General features: G+C 41.6%; 1 protein-coding gene across 1 annotated transcript in view; it reads right to left on the bottom strand.

Moving 5' to 3' along the window:
• Nucleotides 1–11,426: 11,426 nt before the first annotated feature.
• Nucleotides 11,427–20,947, bottom strand: part of GALR1 (galanin receptor 1) — a 107,513-nt gene continuing 97,992 nt past the window's right edge. The window contains exon 3 of the mRNA XM_049901896.1: nt 11,427–11,863. Coding sequence (XP_049757853.1) covers nt 11,546–11,863 — 318 coding nt within the window. The 3' untranslated portion in view covers nt 11,427–11,545. The remainder of the gene's footprint in view (nt 11,864–20,947) is intronic.

Genomic DNA, 20,947 nt, shown 5'->3' with positions numbered 1-20,947 from the left:
CAGACGGACAGACAACAGGTGAGTGTAAATCCATGAAGGACAGGCCCTGGTTATCAAGGAAGACAACCTACCCAAAGTGCCCAGGGAGTCCTGGGAGATGCCACCACGACAAGAACATGGTGGCAGAGGGAGGCCAGTGAGGTAAAGGGGTGATGCCTGAATAAGGTGACGGGGAAGACACTACTTGCTGTAATATAATCCCATTGTTGGTTGTTCCTAAGTGTGCTGGTTTACCTCTTTAAGTATTTATATGATACCATTGGCACTGGATTTTTCCAGTATTAGATGATATTTTACAATGTCATCAAATAATACCTAAGCCTAGTGAAAATGATATCCAAAATATGGCTTTTATTGAAAATATAATATTTTCTTAACTACCAACTTTATTAACTTAAAAATTTTTTTTTCATTTGTAGGAAGCACGTACGACTTACTGGTGTTGTTCACACCCCACGTAACACTGTGGTGACTTTTGTGTCTATTAAAATTATATTGTTAGTGGAAGACCACTAGAAACCAAGATCTTTCCTCTCATCTGTATAGAGAAAAACATCTCAAAGTCATCAAACTTGTGTGTGTGCCAAAGGAGAGCGTGGGCTGTCCTCTTACTAAATAAGATAATAAACACGGCAGGCCACCCTCTGCAGCACCACAGACTTGGGGCACAAAGACTTGTTATGGAGCAGACAATATTAAAACGCATTATTGGACTCAAAATAGGTTTCATCTCAGTGTCCTCAAAATTAGGATCGTGATGAGAAACTGTAAAGGAAACACGAAAGGGGGGTCAGCTAGAGGGACCTGGGGACCATCTCTGTCTTTCCATGGCCTCGTGACAATGGGTAAGTCCCTTAATTCAGTGGGATGAACAAGCCCCATCATTTGGGGTAGGGGAGATGTGAAGTTGCTTCAATTATCAAGTAAGTTTGGAATAGTAGACTGGATGGAGTCCCTCGGTGGTGCACATGGTGAACACACTCGGCTGGTAACTGAAAGTTAGCAGCTCAAGTCTACCCCGAGGCACCTACAAAGTAAGGCCTGGTGATCTACTTCCGAAAAATCAGCCATTGAAAACCCTACAGAGCACAGTTCTACTCTGACACACATGGGGTTGCCATGAGTTGGAGTTGACAGCACTTGTTTGGGTTTTTTTTTTTTTTTTCATTTTTTGGTAGACTGAATAAATTTCATGTCTCACTAATATATGTACTCCTATTTTTAATGCAAATAGATGCAGCTGTGATTGATAAAATATAAATCATTTAAATGGATAACTAAATGACAATAGTACTTTGTCATTTTATGTGTTGTGTGTTGATCTTGTATGTGGCTTTGCTAAACGTTTTTATTAGTTCAAGGAGTTCTTTGTAGATTCCTTGGGGTTCTCTATGTAACAATTATGTCGGTTGCAAATAGGGACAGTTTTATTGCTTCCTTTTCAATCTGGTTGCCTTTTCTTTCTTTTTCTTGCCTTATTCCAGTGACTAGAACTTTCAGAACTGTGCTGAATCAAAGTGGACATCTTTGTCTTGTTTAATCTTCGGCAAAAGCGTTCAGTCTTTCACCAATAAGTATGACGTTGGGCTCTGTGCAGATGCTGTTTACCAAGAAGCTCTCCTCTATTCCTAGTTTGCTGGGAGTTCTTAATTATGAAGGGATGTTGGATTTTGCAAATGCTTTTTCTATGTCAATTGATATGATCCTCGGATTTTTCATTTTTAGCCATTGATCTGATAGATTACATTGATTGGGTTTCAAGTGTTGAACCAGTCTTGCATCTCAGGAATAAACCACAATTAATCATGGTGCATAATTTTATTTTGTTGAAGATTTTTTGTTGTTGTTCATGACAGATATTGGTCTATAGCTTTTTTTTTGTTTAATTTGTATTTTCTCTTCCAATATATATTAAAAGTATAATTCCTCTCACGTGAGAGTCTGGTAATTATGTATGTTAAAAAAAATTTTTTTAAAAGATCCATATACCCTAAAGGGTTGGGAATCACCAGGCTAAATGATCACTAATATCATTTTAATTTTTATGGAAACATAATTCAATGCATGAAGAATACTCAGGCTTTAGAGAGTGATGAAAATATATCTAAATTTTCACAGTGTTTTTTAAAAGTAATAGACTCCGGACCTTGCCCCACATGGTGCCATGAACCAGGTACTACCCCATGACCCATCCTGGGAAAAATACTACACATCGAAAATTAAAAGAAGCAGAGGGACATGGGGGGAGAGCGGTAGCATGGAGGGGGAAGCTGGTTACCCAAAATGGGGAAAACCAGTTTGCCTTCAAACTTCTTTGCAGTAACATTCAACTCGAGAAGAACAGGGTCTACGAATATATGATGTAAAGAAACTGCCATGAAATAATTTCATATTTGGACAAATTGCTTTTCAGGTATGACAGCAACAAATGAATTGTCTCAAACAAGTAGTAACTTGGGAAAATACTGCCTTTGACATCTTTTGTGGAATAAAAAATTACTTGGTGAGATGAATCCGAATAAAGAGTTCATAAAAGCAGAAAAATATTGCAAAAGTCTATTGGTAAGTAGCATACCAATTTAAATATAGAATGAAGTTTCATAATGATCATTTTCTCTGATATGGAAAAAATAATGGCTAAAAAATGAAGGTGGAGGTGGTGAAAGAAACTCTATTTTTTTTTTTTTTTATGACCGAAGAGCAAATCCAAAGCCAAAACCAAACGTGTTGCTACCGAGTCAATTCTGACTCTGAGCCACCCAGTAGGACAGAGCAGAACTGCTCCATGGGGTTTCCAACACTGTAAATCTTTTTGGAAGCAGACTGCCACATCTTTTTCCTAAGAAGTAGCTGGTGGATTTGAAATGCTGACCTTTCAGTGGACAGCTGAGCACTTAACCACTGTGCCACTAGGGCTCCTAAAGTGTAAATTAAAAAAAAGGAAAATTGCCGTCGAGTTGATTCTGACTCACAGTGATTCTGTAGGACAGATTAGAACTGCACCATAGGGTTTCCAAGGAGCAGCAGGTGGATTTGAACTGCTGACCTTTTGGTTAGCAGCCAAGATCTTAATCGCTGCGCCACCAGGGCTCCAACAGATAGTGTTAAAGTTGAAATGTGTCTCTAATTAAAAATAAAATGACCCAATTCCCTTTAGTTGTTCACAAAAGTTGGTGATCAACTATTTAGGATTTAACAATTCTTCCAATTTCACTTCATCTTGTTTTTCATCAATTAAATGAAAGTAAAATTAAAGCTGATAATTTATTTAAAAATAATGCAGGGCTTTAAACTTGTTTGGTCAGGTTCAAACCCCTGCTGAGAATTTATATTTCCACCCCAGATATACTAAATCAGGATCTACAGTTCGACAAGATCCCCAGGTGATTCTTAGCCCCAGTGGCATTAACATGGCCTGGGAACTTGTTAGAAATGCAGATTCTCAGCAGGGGTTCAAACTGGGATGGACCACTTTCGAAGCTCTGAAATAATGTTTTTAGTATGATTCCTTTCTTCTAAAAACCCTTCACCTCCCTCCACCCCAACCTCCCATCCTTTTTTTCTATTTATATTCTTTAGGGAAATGTCTAGAATGATATGCCAAAAGTGATGGTGATGGGTATTTCTTGGTAATGAAATCTTTGATCGATGTTCAGTTTCTTCTTCAAAGTTTCCTTAGTAAGTTTTATCAATTTCCAAAATCAATAGACTTTTTTCTTTTTTTTTTTTTAGTAAAGAACAGAAAAGAGAAGAAGAAGAGGAAAAGGAAGAAGAAAACATTTACAAATGAGAGTCCAGTTTTCCACCAAGATGAGTCATTTGTATTTTCCATAATGGTAGCCGGCAATAAAGAGTGACGTTAATTTGTAAATTGTCTCTGTACACTCTCAAGGGAAATGACTTACAAAATGTTGCAGTTTTGCTTTGTTTGCAAAAGCATACTCTTACATCAGAACACGTTCAGGAACAAATTTTATTTCTTAGGGCAAGAAAATTGATGCAGATCACCAAGCCCAGATATCATGCAGAACACAGAGGTAGCCTGACTCAGAACGACTACGTTTGGTACTAAGTGGATTAATAGAAGCTCTCGATTTTGGCTTTTGGCTTTGTAAACTTATTGGTATTCATGCTAGATTTATACATGATAAGATAACTTTTATAGCCAGCTCTTTAGAGAATAATTGTAACAGTTTCAGGTGAAAGAAGATTCATGCTCAGCAGTTATTTATAGAGCAATTTTTTAAGCAATCATATTAATAAAATAAAAATGCAACAGACATAAGTTTTCTTCTTTATCCCTACTAGTATTATCAGAGAGATACAACTGAACAACTTGAACTACACAGGAAGTTACATTTATCTCTTAGAGATAGTAATGTAGCTAAAAATTGGCAGCCACCTAAAAAGATATGCACATACTGAAACACTAAAACACTGAGTTCAAAAATTCATATGTAACAGTTTTGAATACTGCTTTTTTTTAATTCATTATATATTGAGGGAATCAAGCACATGTATAGGCCTACTTTTTCACCAAGCTATTTTATTCTTTGGAAGAAAAAAATCATGATACTCTCTGAAATCCTTACATGTACATGACTAAACTCCTTCACACTCTTGAAAATTTATAAATATCTGCAGCTCGTGCAATATAATAATTGAACCGATAGTTTATGAATCTGATAAACGTAAACAATAAAAATCGGAATGATTTAGATCCCATGTAAACAACCCCCACCACATGCACACCCCCCCCCAAAAAAAAAACAAACCCACTGCTGTCAAGTCAATTCTGACTCATAGTGACCCTATAGGACAGAGTAGAACTGCCCCATAGAGTTTCCAAGGAGCCCATGATGGATTCGAACTGCCCACCTTTTGGTTAGCAGCCAAACTCTTAAACACTACGCCGCTAGGGTTACCCACGCATATACAGGTCCATAGTAATTTAGACTTGTAAAGGGCCATTTATTCACCTTGAGTAGTTTTCAACTTGGGCTGTGTGCCCAGGTCCTTTAAAAAAAAAAAAAAAAAGCCTGTGCTCCACCTTTAGACCAATTAACTCAGAATCTCCAAGTCCAGTTCCAGCTACCGTCAAGTAGGCTCTGACTCACGGCAACCTTGTGTGTGTCAAAGTAGAACTGTGCTCCACAGGGTTTTCAGTGGCTGGTTTGGGGGAAGTAGGTGACCAGGAATTCTTTCCAAGGCATCCCTGGATGGGTTCAAATCTCCAAACTTTGGTTAGCGGGAAAGCACATTAACTATTTATACCACCTAGTGGTTCTCAAATGTCATCCCTGGACCAGCAGCATCAGTATCACCTGAGGGCCTGTTAAACCAAAACCAAACCTGCTGCCATTGAGCCAATTCCAACTCATAGTGGCCCTATAGGACAGAGCAGAACTGCCCCATAGGGTTTCCAAGGAGCATCTGGTGGATTCGAACTGTCGGCCTCTTGGTTAGCAGCTGCAGCACATAACCACAACACCATCAGGGTTTGTTACAGATCCAAACTCTCAACCTCACCGCATATCTGCAGCCTCAGGCGCTCTCTGGGTGAGCCAAGCAGTCTGGGTTTTAGCAAGCCCTGCAGGCGATTCTGAGAACCAAAGCTCTTAAGGTGTAGCCGGAGGTAAGCACTTTTTCTAAAACTGTCCAGCTCATTCAAGCGTGCAGTCAATTGAGACCCTTCATCTATCCCAAATTCTTCTTATTACATAAAACCCCAAAATCCCAGTGCAGTCGAGTCTATTCCGACTCATAGCGACCCTATAGGACAGAGTAGAACTGCCCCATAGAGTTTCCAAGGAGCACCTGGGGGATTCAAACTGCCGACCCTTTGGTTGACAGCTGTAGCAGGTAACCACTACGTGAGAGTGGTTTCTCCATTTATCATGATGTTGCTTATTGGTCCAGTTGTGAGGATTTCTGTTTTCTTTAAGTGTAATTCATACTGAAGTCTGTGGTCTTTGATTTTCATCGGTAAGTGCTTTGAGTCCTCTTCACTTTCAGCAAGCAAGGTTGTGTCATCTGCATAACGCAGTTTGTTAATAAGTCTTCCTCCCATCCTGATGCCGCATTATTCTTCATATAGTCCAGCTTCTCAAATTATTTGCTCTGCACACAGATTGAATAAGTATGATGAAAGGATACAACCCTGATGCACACCTTTGCTGATTTCAAACCACACAGTATCCCCTTGTTCTATTCAAATGACTGCATCCTGGTCTATGCACAGTTTCTGCATGAGCTCATTTAGTAGAGGGATTTACTAAGTGTTACAGAGGACCAGCTATCCAGTTGACTGCATGTGGCAAACTCTCCCACATCAGGTTGGAACAGATACAGGGCGAAAATCCACCTGAAGCTGTTTCTACATGTGCCCCAAGGTAAAAGCTCACTCAGCACCTTTCCCCTCACATTCGTCATTCACTCTTGTGATCCCCGCTTTTGCCTTGCCAGGACACAACTCGAGAGCCCTCAGAAGCAGATGGACGACGGTTGTTGATGGGACAATGGTGTCTGCTCGTGAGTCAGCAGGATCAGAGAGAGCACCAAACACACAGAGAAGCAAATGTCCAAGGCCTGCTAATGTTTCTAATGCTCTTGTCAAATCCAATAGAGATGCTGACTCAGAGCCCCAGCACGGAAACAGTGGACGCCGGTGAGTCCGCCACACTAAAAAAGGAAACCACTGTCTAGAATTCCAGCCATGTCACAAGTCAATAAACAAAACATCCTGACTACGCATTACAATATACAAAACATCCTCCTTAGATGGGATTGCCTCATGTAGATACAGCCCACAACAAAGACTTTCTCAGCATTTAAATTGTTATTAAGGCTCCACATTTCTACTCATTTCTTCTGAAAGAGAAAATATTAAAAGGCAGTGTAAATTAAAATCAGGTGTAATTGCCATTTTGTATTTTTTTTTTTCCAAACCAACTAGTAATTATCAGAATTTTAGGACACCTACTTTTGGCACAGCGGTTAAGAGCTACAACTGCTAACCAAAAGTCAGCAGTTCGAATCCACCAGGCACTCCTTGGAAAGCCTATGGGGCACTTCTACTGTGTCCTATTGGGGTCGCTTTGATTCAGAATCAACTCGATGGCAATGGGTTTGGTTTTGGTTTTACTTTTACTATAGGAGCCCCTGAGAGGTGCAAACAGTTAAGTGCTCGGCTACTAACCAAAAGGTTGCAGATTCAAATCTACCCAGAGGCACCTCAGAAGAAAGGCCAGGTGATCTACTTCTGAAAAAACAGCCACTGAAAACCCTGTGGAGCACAGTTCTACTCTGACACGTATGAGGTCACAAGGAGTCAGAGCTGGCAACTGTTTTTTATTTTTTTAACTTTTACTATAGTCTTCTAAAATAAACAGTAATTAACATCTAATTGACAAACAACCTAATGCGCAACATATTCTAAATAGCCAAGAAGAATAAATTACCTTCAAGGAAAAGCCACTTACAAATTTAGAACATGGGAGGCACTGGAAACCAGGATAGATCAAACATTACAAACTCGTGATACCAAGTGTCAGAGGAAGTCATCACACTGACACACTTACCCGGTTTACAGGACCGTGTGCTTCATTTGCAGGTGTTTGATACATCTGCTTAAGCAAGAGCACGTGGAAACTGTATGATACGTTATTTTACTATATGCACTGTGGCTTTTTTTTTTACTGTGGCTTTAAACAGCATTTCAGAACCGGAGGGAATCTATGGCCATCTGTGGATGCTCAGATAAGTTACCGTCTCCTGCGCAGAAGCAGCCAGACCCTGGTTTCAGTTAACGTCGGGAACCCTCATTGCACTGTCTCCATGCATCAGGGAGGACAGAGTAAATGCAATCAGCCCCAGTAGCACAATGTACAGCTGAGTCACAGGAAGCTCTGCTGTATCTGTGACTCATGCAATCTAGCTCTCAGCTCTCCTCTCATGATTACTGATCGTAGCTAGTTGAAGGAGGAATTGATGGTAAATATTAGCATGAGGAATTCCAGATAGGGGTAAATTAAAATAGAAGCACACTCGTTGGGGAATAGGATGAGAAGGAAATGTTGGTTTTATTCCCAATGTGTAAATAGAACAATGTGGTTAAAAGCAAAAATATTCACTCAAATATTCAGAAAGTGGTCTCGGCCCTCCCACATTGCTTAGCACATGCATGAAAAAACACAGAGAGAATCTACTTGAGAGCTCCCCTAGGAGTCTGGGCCAAGAAAGTATTCCCAACCAAGTCACTATATTCATCAATTGGAAATTGAACTTTTTTTTTTTTTTTTTTTTGCTTATACATAGAAAACAGCAAGCCTTTTGGCTATTTAAATATTCCAGAGCCCCTGTCCCTATGTGGAAGCAAAACACTCAGAAAAACAGCAGCTGTCTTGGGGCCCTGAAGGAGCCATGTCTAAGGGGAAGCAGCAATTTTCTTTGAAGCCCCTGAAGAACATGCCTCTGGAGCAGCCGGACTTCAAAGGCACACACCCTGTATATCTCCTTCGGCCTGGCTGCTGGAAGCAAGGCCAGCATCTGGAGTCCAGCTTTAGTTAATGACTGAAGGGAAGATGCTTCAACATCGGCCATATTAATTACATAAACCAAAAAGAAAAAAAAACCAAACCCACTGCCCACTGCCATCGAGTCATTTCCGACTCATAGCCACCCCGTAGGGCAGAGTAGAGCTGCCCCATAGTGTTTCCAACGAGCAGCTGGTGGATTCATCTGCCGACATTTTGGTTAGCAGCCGATACTCTTAACTGCTGTGCCACCAGGGCTTCTTAATTATATATTAAGGGAGGGGACCTACCCAGGAAGCAGATGCTTGGCAAATATAAGGCACCCCTCCTGCCCTTCTATAGGTACTTTAAGCCTGTTACAATTTCTTCTGGCATCCATCATTCAGGAAATTCTACTTAGGTTTAAAGTATCCAGGATCTTTGCAAGGTATGTTGCCATCAGTATCCAAATTTGTTGTAGAAATAGACTAGGACTAAAAGTAGAATAAGACAAATCAATTAAAACGATGACGGACAGAAAAGAATAACCTGTCTACCTATAAGACATAGCTGGTTGGATTTCCATTTAGCGACTCTGGAGCTTTGCAAGTTGTAGTTATAAACTTTAGTGCCTTGCCTATAGCTTCTAACATTCCAAGAGGAAAGATCAAAAGAACAAATCTGGATAGACACAACCTTCCCAAGCACATTTTCAACCTACATTTGAGAAAATAGTTACATTAACATCTTCTAATACTTCCATGTGTCTAGGAATCGAGGCACGAGAGTCTTGGGAAAAAAAGAAGGGAAGGCAATGGGACAGGAAATGGCCCCCTCGCCTCAAATCCTGTGCAAGTTCAAAAGCAACCAGAGGGACCTCTTTGCACAGTTGTCTAAATCCAACACAAAGATGGGATTCTGCCCTTGCAACAGCGATTTCAATTTCCACAAATCACACGAGGTATCATTTTCAGGATAAAATGCTTCGGCTGCTATATTTGAATAAAGTGCAAAAGATTCATCATGCAGAAAACACATAACATTCTTTCAGATACTCACATACACATATACACAACTTTTTTCCCTGGCTGACTAATGTATGAAAGCTCAGGATGCCTCATCGTTTGAGACAAGTTTCTCGTCTTCTGTCCAGAGAATTGCCTACATCCTTGCAAATGTAAATACTGTTTGCAGAAGGAATACAGTTACTGAAAATAAATGGATGAGCTAGAGAAGTAAACTGCCAAAGGCTCACATTGAGTTGGGTTTTTTAATCTAAAATTTAATATTTCCTACAGAGTCTTGACTTGGCAAAAGTGTAAGTTACACAAAATCCTTTTAAAAAAATCTTTTTAATTTTGTCTCCTTCTAAAATATATCAAAGTCTGGCAATCTGAGAATTACTCTTCCGATATAGGATAATTTAGCCCCAAGATGGACGACATGGTGGAGCAGCCAGGATTTCCCTAACACCGTGACCATCGCCAGAATCGCCTGAGCCACTGTGGTACAATGAATACAAAATACGAGCGAATATAAAATTGTCATGAAAGCTACATCTGAAACTCAAGAGGTGATGATTTCAACCTCCAATTCATATTTCCAGAGGGACTAATATTTGGGGGGAAAATATGCATTAAAAAATTATTACAAATTTAATGAAAAAGCCTTGTTTGTGTAAGACAGAATATTCCTAGATATATTCATTCCCAAGGTTAGTTTTCCTCAAACTTTAACCAAACCAAATGTTTGGTCTGTTGCCATCAAGTCAATTCTGACTCATAGGGACCCCATGTGTTACAGAGTAGAACTGCTCCGTAGGGTTTTCTTGGCTGTGATCTCGTCGGGGAGCCCTGGTGGAGCAGTGACTAAGAGCTTGGCTACTAACCAAAAGGTCGGCAGTGCAAGCAGACTGCCAGACCTTTCTTCCAAGAAGTTGCTGGATGGACTCGAACCACCAACCTTTCCCTTTGGATTAGCAGCTGAGTGCAAATCACTTGCACTACCAAGGGACCCTCAACAAACATGTAGTAGGCTTTATTCATATTACTTAGTGCGTCTGACTAATCTTTGGTACCATAGAAATCACTATCTACACCTCATTTTTACTGACATTTTTTTTGGTAAATTCTTTCTTTCGGGGAGGTTCCATGCAATGCATAGCCGATACCCTGGCAAATTGCCTCTATAAAATCTTAATGCACCGTTTCAGTCTCCAAAATTCATTCACAGTTTCCATGAGTTGAGTGGTTGCACTTTGCACTTACCCCTGATTTTATGTAGTTAACTCTGTAAAAGCTAAGTTCACAGGACAGTCAGTAATTGGCAGGACCAGTTGCTAACACCAGAAAGCTGATGCGTCTGCACTTGGCTTCCCTTAACGCAGCTCGTGGTCCCAGGCAGGAGCAGCTCAGCCTCAGGAGTCCTGTACACTATTTACAATGGAGAGCAATGTTGACCTATGCAAAAAAAAGTCTTATTTCCACCTAAGAGGTGGTGTCTCTAGAAAAAGAGCCAAAAAATAAATAAACAAAATTCAGGTAAATCTTACATTCCATGTCCCATAATTATATTTTAGAATACAAACCTATTAACATTCCCTCCTTTCTTAAAATGTAAGCACTAAAGCATCATTTTTTTTTTCTAAATAAATTTGCTACAAAATGTAGATCACAAATCCCCCTAACCCTATTGATGGGACTGGCACTTATTCTATGAAGAATTGAAACGATCTACGGAATTCTAGTAAACTTTCTTTTCTTAAGAGGTATAAAACTAGATATCATTTTTGTTTGTTTCTGAAGTACAATTTAGAAATAAAATTAAAGTCAATCTCCCTTAAAAAGAATCTTCTCTAGATTTAGGAATTCCCTAAATAGATCAAAGTTCTTTTTAACCCAAGTGGAATTTAATTAAGATAATATGAATTGCCGTTAGGATAATAAGCTGCAGCCTTGTTTCATAGCACATTGTGTTTTTTTATGTATCTGGTTCACAGATATGGAAACTCAGCAATGGGACTATATCTCTTTTCACACATGAGTGCAGTTGGTGGGTGGTGGGGTATCGATGTGACTTTTGTTCTCTTTAGTGTTGTTCAGTGGTGACTCGGTACGAAGGGGGCACTTGAACACTTGTTTGTAGGCCTTCCTGAAATTCTCAGAGAGAAACGCGTATATGATGGGATTCACAGATGAATTGCTGTAGGCCAGGCAGTGCGCTGTAATTCTAAAGACGAATGAGGCAGGGGTCAGGGGGAAGACTCCAAATTCAGCCCAGAGATGGATGACGTGGTGCGGCAGCCAGGATATCCCAAACACCACGACCACTACCAGAACTGTCTGCGCCGTCTAGTGAAAAGGAAAAGAGATGTGTCAATTACAACAGGAAAAGAATCCAGCATTTCCATACATGCCCTAAAATAATTTTGTATTTTCATTGGGCCAAATCTGCTTTAAGTGATAAGCTTCAATCCATATCTTATTCCTGTTCAAAACTGTTTCAAGACCTGTCATCAATATCCCTAGTAATAATTTTGTTATGCATATGAAATGGATGTGGATCATAGAAAGTGCTCTTTGAATCATGGAAACAAGGATGTGTAAAGATGAAATGGAGGCCCTGGGCGGTACAAACGGTTAACATGCTCGACTGCTAACCAAAAGGTTGGAGGTTTGACTCCAACCAAAGGCACCTTGGAATAAAGCCTGGTGATCTACTTCAGAAAAAAGCAGCCATTGAAAACACTATGGAGTGCAGTTCTCCTGTGACACACATGGGGTCACCATGAGTTGGAGTCAACTACGCAGCAACTGGTCCTGGTAAAGATGACATGCTGTAACTACAAAGCCAATAAAAACTCTTCATGCAGAGCACACACTGAGATGGTGTTAGCAGTGAGTGCACTGACAGGGGTGTGGGTCTGATGAGCACTCGGACCCCTGCTTCAAATGGACACTCACACACAAGTACATCCATGTTTACTTCTCCTCCTTTGTTGTTGTTGGGTGCCATCAAGCCGATTCCAACTCATAGCAACCCCACGTGACAGAGTAGAACTGCACCATAGCGTTTTCTAGGCTGTCATCTTTATGGGAGATCACCAGGTCCTTCTCTCTGGAGCACTGAAAAAACCAAACCAAACCTGTTGCCATCCAGTTGATTCCAGCCCTATAGGACAGAGTAGAAGTGCTCCATAGGGCTTCCAAGGAGCAGCTGGTGTATTCGAACTGCCAGCTTTTTGGTTAGCAGATAGAGCACTTAAACACTACACTATACCACCAGGTTTTCCCTGGAGCCACTGGTGGGTTGGAATTGCCAATCTTTCGGTTAGCAGTTGAGAACTTAGCCATTGTACCACCAGTGCTCCTTTCTCTGCCTTAAACCAAAAACACCAAAATCATTGCCATCAAGTCGATTCCAATTTTGACTTTGGTAAGTTAAAGGCAGTATACTCTGATTCAGTGATGTGTTCCTGGAGTCACTCCAGTTTGAGTCTGTGGACTAAATAGCCCCATTTTCTCACTTTCATCTCAAACTTTCCCTTGTTGCCCTTAACTAAGAAATATGCAGAAGCAGAGGCAGAAACTCCATGCCTTTCCTTTGAGATTCCCACTGAAAGAGCCACAGAAGGGTGTCTTTCCTGATTAAGGAACTCAACAAGAGGCACTTTCCCCCCACTCACACTTGGGTGCTATGTTTCACCCCCTGGTTTTGCCAGCACACTCTGCTTGTACAAAAACACATTGACTCCTCAACTGATCATGGGCCCAAAGGGCTGGGATGAAGCCACAGAGTGACTTTTCCCACCCTGCTTCCAGTTGGTCCATCCAGGACAAAAGGCCACCAAGTAACTAACTTGATGATGAACCGAAAACTGCACCTCTATGGATCCAAACAAAAAACAGTGATCTGGCTTATTGAAATATCTTTGTTGAGGGAATTTAATATTTTCTAAACTATAAAATACAATCAGTCTCCCCTATTCATGACTGATCCAACTCTCAGTTCACTTTACTGGGGATGTCAATACTCATAGGAAAAAAGATATTCAAGAGGTATCTACTTCCAGTGCCTTTCCCAAAGACTAGAAGTCAAGGAACCTCGTTTTTTTCTCAGACATAGTCCAGGCTGTAATACTTTAAACAGACTATGCTTGAATATGTAGACAGGAAATCAACAGCAATATCGCTTTCTTCCTGCATCTCCCTGCACATCTCAAGGACCAGGAAAGTGGGCTTCAAACCAGGTCTGCCTGATTTAGTCATGGCTGATGAAACAAGACCAGAACAGACTCGAATTTTTACAATTTGGGTACTCTGGAACAGTCACCAGAATGAGAAAAATTACGGATCAAAGCCCTAGAATGGGAGATTTGGAAGAGGCACAGTGAACCCTTTCAAGAGCCTGATGGGTGAGATTGGATTATTGCCAGTACTGTGGAAAGCGACATATATTCAAACAGCACTATTGTCCACCATCTTTGAGTGGGGCACCACTGTTTCTGACTCTGCTCAAAATCCACTGGGAAAGAGGTTTGGTTGCTATGCAACATGTATGCTGCCCTTGCTTTCTAAGAGTGAGATTAAGTTTCTGGCAAAGCTTTGACCCGTAATTTTTCCTGTTCTGGTGACCATTATGGTTCATGCAAATTCTAAAAATTCAGGTCTGTTCTGATTTCACTTCCTCAGCCATGACTGAACTGGGCAGAACTGGTTTGAAGCTCTGCAGGGAAGTGTGCAGCAAATATCTTTCCTCAGATCTTATATCTTAACACTGAAGTGGAAGTGTCGTGTGAGCATGACCTGGTGGCTACCACTATTTTCCCTTTATATATAGAATTATTCCTGACGAGAGTGGACAGAAAAGGGGAGGGAAGTTGGGAAGACAGAAGAGAGAGAAGGGAGATGAAAACAACATAGTCTTTGTTGTTGTGTACTATCAAGTCGATAACAACTCATAGGGTCACCAGAGTGACTCTATGTGACAGAGCAGAACTGCCCCACAAGGTTTTCTAGGCTGTAATCTTTACGGAGGCAGATCGTCAGGTCTTTTCTCCTGAGGAGTGGCAGCTGGGTTCAAACCACCAACCTTTCAGTGAGTAGCCAAGCACTTAACCAACAACATATAGAAGCTTCTTTTTCTTGTAACTTCACTCTGAAGGAAGAATAAGGCACAAGAGCTAGAGTTCATGACAGGAAATCATTGCTCCACCACAGATTCTTCTGTTGGAAATGCGGGCTTCATATGCTGAGAAATACCACAGGAATACCTCTATCGGCTCAACGCCACGATGCTGTAAGGGGGATTAATACATGACAAAAGGACTTTTCGTATGACTCTTCCTTGTGAACTGGAATCCTGTTGTTACAGGAAAGAATATCTGGCTTATAGTGAGGAATGCACCAGTTTGTAAAGGGTTGATGCTACAATGCTAGCAAAGTCAGAAGCCAGTGTGTTCATAACCAAGGTAGAGGGGAGATGGGAGAGCAGATGATTAGAGTCCATCAAGGTGAGGACAAAAGTTGGTGATCAGGATGGGCACAGGGTGACACGTGAAGATTAAGCAGGAGTGCAGACCCCAGCAGGTTGACCTTCCAGCCCTGGCTGCACCAGGAATCAACAACCCAGCCTTTGAAAAAATGATGACAACGGGTGAGCCCCGATTCCTTCATCTGTGAAGAGGATGAACCACTGAAATGGTTCCTGGCTTGTGCCTAATCCACTGAGACACTAAAAATGACTCAGGTATTGAAACCTGGCAACAGGTTTTTATATGGCGATCAGCTTACATATTAAAGCCACTTAGCGCAGGACACACCAAGCAAACAAATCATTTGCTCAGGTATATTAAGGGAGTGTCTGCTATCAATCCACTTATTAGCTTAGGAGAAATTCCATTCTGAGGTGATTTTAATCAAGACAATCTAGATATAACTATACCTACAAAATAGAACAGAAAACACAATCTTTTCTTTCTAAGACAATAGGAACATCTCTCTACTTTGCAAAATAAACACCCTCTGGATATTCAGTTCCATTGCTTCTTTGGCGATATTTTCACTAAACACAAAGCTTAGGGCAGAAATAGACTCCAGCAGCTTATTGATAAGATCCATATCTTATCAAGGTTCATAGGGCATAAAGCAGTGGGCCACAGCTATGTTGTATTTTCTATGGGCATGTTTGTTATTGTGTGTGTTTTTAATTAATTCAAAATTTATCACTATGTTTTCCTCAATCCTGCCTGCCCTCTCAAAACCGTGGACAAGAGTCAGGTTCTTTTTCTTGGTTTACCAGTAGCTTTGAAATGTGGCTGGGTTATACTTTACAACATAAATAGCATGATAGAATACTGAATGCGTATTTACTGAATGGACTATATCATTCATCTATGATTGTCACCGTGAGTCAGAATCAACTTGACGGCAATGGGTTTGGTTTGGTTTGGTTTGGTCCCTGGGTGGTGCAAATGTTGAAAGCGTCAGCTGCTAATCAAAAGGTTGGAAGTTTGAGTCCATCCAGAGGAACCTTGGAAGAAAAGCCTGGTGATCTTAAAAATCCGCCAATGAAAACCCCATGGAGTACAGTTATACTGACGTACACGGGGTCGTCATGAATTGGAGTCGGCTCAACTGCAACTGGCTCTTGTTGGATGCCATTGTGTCAATTCCAACTCATAGCGACCTATGTGACAGAGTAGAACTGCCACATAGGTTCTTCTAGGCTTTCATCTTTACAAGAGTAGATCACCAGGTCTCTCTCCTGTGGGATTGCCCGGTGGGTTTGAACCACCAACCTTTCAGTTAGCAGCCGAGTGTTTCACCTTTGCACTACCAGGGCTCCTTTGGATGACTGGTTACTGGTTTCCAAAGGAGCCTAACAGAATGCCTCTCTGTGTTGACTATGGTCTCGACTAAGTGTCTCCAGAACCTTCACATTTTCTTCATGTTTCATCACACCCCAGCCCACTGGAGGTGATGTCTTTACTGCTGCTAAGGGAGCAGGAGCACTGCCCAAGGGTCCTGGGTGCTCAGCCCTGCGCACCCAGGTGACCCCAGGGCAGCCTGGCAGCCTCAGGAGAGGGGGATGCAGCCAAAGATGGAGTTGGAAATGGCAGAGAAGCAGCTTCTTCTGCCTTCTTTTCAACAGAAGCCCTTGGCCTCAGGGCCCAGAGACTGAGAAGAGGGCGAGGCGGGAAAGAAGCTCCAGGTGGGTAGGAAACCACTCTTCTTCGTTCATCACTGTTCCCGAATGGTCAAACCCGGAAAAGGATGTTCCCAGAGCACGTTGGCTAAAGACAAAGATCCGGTCAAAACGGCACATGCGCACTCATCCCAAGCCTAGGTTCAAAGAGGTGAGGGGTCCCACCGAGACCCACTGCAGGGCTTTATAAACTCCAGCAGGGAGACTGCTTCCCAGGACTCTGACTCAGTGGTGGCAGTTTTTATGGATTGAATTTTCTCCCCCAAAAATATGTGTTGTAAATCCTAACCCCTACGCCTGTGGCTATAATATCATTTTGGAGTAGGCTTTCTTTGCTATGTTAATGGCAGTATTCGTGTAGGGTGTGTCTCAAATCAATCTCTTTTGAGATATAAAAGGACAGATTAAGCGCAGATGGGGAATATAGATGCCATGCCACATGAGATCTCCAAGAAACAGAAGGTGAAAACAGACAAGGACTTTCTCCCAGAGCCAATAGAGAAAGACAGACTTCCCCTAGAGCCAGCGCCCTGAGTTCAGACTTCTAGCCTCCTAAACTGTGAGAAAATAAATTTCCATTAAAGCCACCCACTTGTGGTATTTCTGTTACAGCAGCACTAGGTAACTAAGACAGGTAGCTACTCAGGAATCTCTCTGTAATTTTGAAAAGTCAGTAGTCTGTTGGGAGAATCAGTGACGAGTTCAATAAAAGTTGTAACAAGGGCACAATTATCTTACCCACCTAAAGTTAACAACAATCAAAGCGCTCAATATTGGCAGGCCCTAAGGCCAGAGTTCCTGGGTGATGCAAACGATTAACGTGCTCTCTGCTAACCCAAAGGTTGAAAGTTTGAGTTCAGAGATGCCTCAGAACAAAGTCCTGACGATCTACTTCAGAAAAATCAGCCACTGAAAACCCCTGGAGCACAGCTCTACTCTGACATACACGGGGTCTCCGTGAGTTGAGATCGACTTGACAGTAACCGGTTTGGTGTGGTTTAAAGGCCGAAGCACGTTCTTCAGTGAAAGAAATGCCCCCCCCACCCCCGCCACCCCCCGTCCTCTGAAATGTCAGGATGTACCATAGCAAACTCCCCTTTATGGGGAATGAGCTGATTTCTTTTTTTCCCTTACACGCTTTAATTTTTCCTTTCTTACAGCGTCATTTGCCTCTGTCGGAGATGGGGCTATACCTAGTATATGTACTACTGGGGCTATACCCAGTATATGTACTAGTTTTCCGCCTAGAGTACAGAACCACAGTATTATCTTCAGATAGAAAAAAGGTCATCATTTGAAATTAGGTACTAAATCTAGACACTAACTCATATTATACTTGAGACCAGGTCCTTTCTAAGCTTGGGATCTTTTTGCTCTGTTTCCTATGCTGTAAGTATCTGAAAAATAGTAATGTCTATTCTTCCCTTGAGATGCTCAAAGAATTTTATTCACCATATGTCTAATGGAACTTGGCTGGTAAGAAAAAAGTGGCAACAAAATGAGAATGAATCCTAGGAAAATACCCCAGAGAAATAAGAGCCGTCACACAAATGGACATATGCACACATGTTCATTGCAGCATTACTTGCAATAGCAAAAAGATCGAAACAACCTAAGTGCCCATCAACAAATGAATGGGTAAAGAAAGTATGGTACATACACACAGTGGAATACTATGCAAAAATAAAGAACAATGACGAATTCTTAAAACTTCTCACAATATGGAAGAACCTAGAGGGCATTATGCTGAGCAAAATAAGTCAATACCAAAAGGACAAATATTGTATGAGACTACTATTATAAAGGAAACCTGGTGGCGCAGTGGTTGAGAGCTACGGCTGCTAACCAAAAGGTCAGCAGTTTGAACCCACCAGGTGCAAATCGGAAACACTTTGGGGCAGTTCTACTCTGTCCTAAAGAGTTGCTATGAGTCAGAATTGACTTAATGACAGGTTTCACTATTATAAAAACTCAAAAAAAGGTTTCACACGGAAAGAAACAATATTTGAGGGTTACCAGGTAGGGAGGGACCGGGGGCGGGGGGTGGTGGGGGAAGGTGGTAAACCACTAACTAGATAGTAAAAAAAAAAAAAAGATAGTAGACATGTGTTATCTTTGGTGAAGGGAAAGGCAATACACAATATAGGGGAAGTCAGCACAACTTGACTAAGGCAAAGGAAGCCAGTGAGAGACAGGAAAACCAGATGAATGAAAACAGGAAACCCAGGTGGGAAAGGGGGAACGTGGTGACACATTACCGGGATTGCAATCAATGTTACGAAACAATTTGTGTACAAATTTTTTGAATGAGAAACTAATATACTCTGTAAACTTTTACCCAAAGCACAATAAAATGTTCTTTAAAAAAAAAAAAGATGAAAATGAAGAAGGGCAATTTGTAAATTATATAAATGACAGCCAAAAAGCTGGCTGAATTAGTGCAAGCCAGAGAAACAAACAAACAAACAAAAACTGCTAAAAGAATCCAGTGGTTGATAGGCCATTAAGATGTCCTCTCTTCCAATTTTCCACCTAAAAACCCCATCCAATAAATGCATCTGTCCCATTCAGGAGTCTTCCAAGGATAGCTCAGAAATCTCATTTTAGCCTATGACCCGCCTTGTGCCTAAAAATGTTTCTTTATGCTAGCAGAGCATAAGCAAATCATTTAATAAGTGTTAGAGCTCTAAATTCCTATTGCCATTATTACAATTATTTTTGCAATAGGAATCCCATCCTTTTTTTTTTTTTCCTCTAAAAATGGAGAATAAGTATTCATCATGCTTATCATGAAAGGCCTAACCCTGTACCCCATAATTACTATCCATCTCTCCAGGAAAGCCCTATGTGGGTAGACAACAGTAAAGAGAATGGAGCTCCATTTGGCCGATGAGAGGAAGGGCAGGAAAGAGGTGGAGCTAAAGTGAGCAAACCATGAAAACTTTACTGAGCATTCATCCATTATCCTCCAAACATCAAACATGTCTGCCAGTACCAATCTTCTAGAAGTCCCTGGGCAGTGCGAACAGTGAAACACTAGACTACTAGCTGAAGGATTGGCAGTTCAAACCCACTCAGAAGCACCTCAGAAAATAGGCCTGGCAATCTGCTTCTGAAAGGTCACAGCCTTGGAAACCCTATGGAGCAGTTGTACTCTGCATACATGGGGTCACCATGAGTTGGAATCAATTTGAAGGCAACTAACAATAACAACCACAATCTTCTGTGCTAAGACCTAGGAGAAGACCCCAAGGAACCAACCAATCCCTGACTTCAAGGGAAATTAGAACCTACTCTCACTCTTTTTTTCTAGCTCTCACTGACTTCCTTTTCTCTGCTCTCTCCTCTTTGGCATCTGGCTTCTCTTTTCTTTCTTTCCACTCCCGCTTTTCACCCCTCCCCTGTACCTGTATCCAATCACTTTCTTAGACACACACACACACTCATGCATTCTTACTCACACACACACACTCACACATTCACACAGGCATCACACACACACTAATACACGCACTAACATACACATACACACACTAACACACACACACTACCATATGCACACTAACACACTAACTTATACACACACACAAACATATACACACACACACATAAATACAGAGCACTACCATCACCACACCACCGTTTTTTTGTTCTCTGTGAACAAGTTGGCAATTAAATATATCAAAAGATATCTGGCATTTGTTTGTTGGCTGTTAAATGTCAGAGGGTGTGTGAACAGAAGAAAAAGCTTGCTCCCCTCCTCTAGAGTTTGATTACTAAAACCTTCTCATGTGGGAAGAAGGAACAAAGGAAGGCTATATATACTTAGTTGTTATTGTTGTGTGCTGTCCAATCGGTTCTAAGTTACGGCAACCCTATAGGACAGAGTAGAACCACCCTATAGGGTTTCCTAGGCTGTAATCTTTATGGAAGTAGACTGCCACATTTTTCTGTTCACAGCCAACCACTTAACCACTGTGCCACCAGGGCTCTGGCGTAGGGAGGGAGGGAGAGAGGGAGGGAGGAAGGGGGGCGGGGGGTGGGTGGGTGGATGAGGGGGGTGGGGGGTGGGGGATGGGGTGGGGGTTGGGGGATAGGGGATGGGGGGATGGGAGGGTGGGGGGTGGGTGAATGGGTGGATGGGTGGGTAGGTGGGTGGACAGACGGACGGATGGGATGGATAGATTAGATAGATAGATAGATGATAGATAGATAGATAGATAGATAGA

The sequence above is a fragment of the Elephas maximus genome, chromosome 11 (genome assembly GCF_024166365.1).
Source record: "Elephas maximus indicus isolate mEleMax1 chromosome 11, mEleMax1 primary haplotype, whole genome shotgun sequence".
NCBI lineage: Eukaryota > Metazoa > Chordata > Mammalia > Proboscidea > Elephantidae > Elephas > Elephas maximus.
The sequence above is the reverse complement of the archived record's forward strand: the minus strand, read 5'-3'. Positions and strand labels throughout refer to the sequence as shown.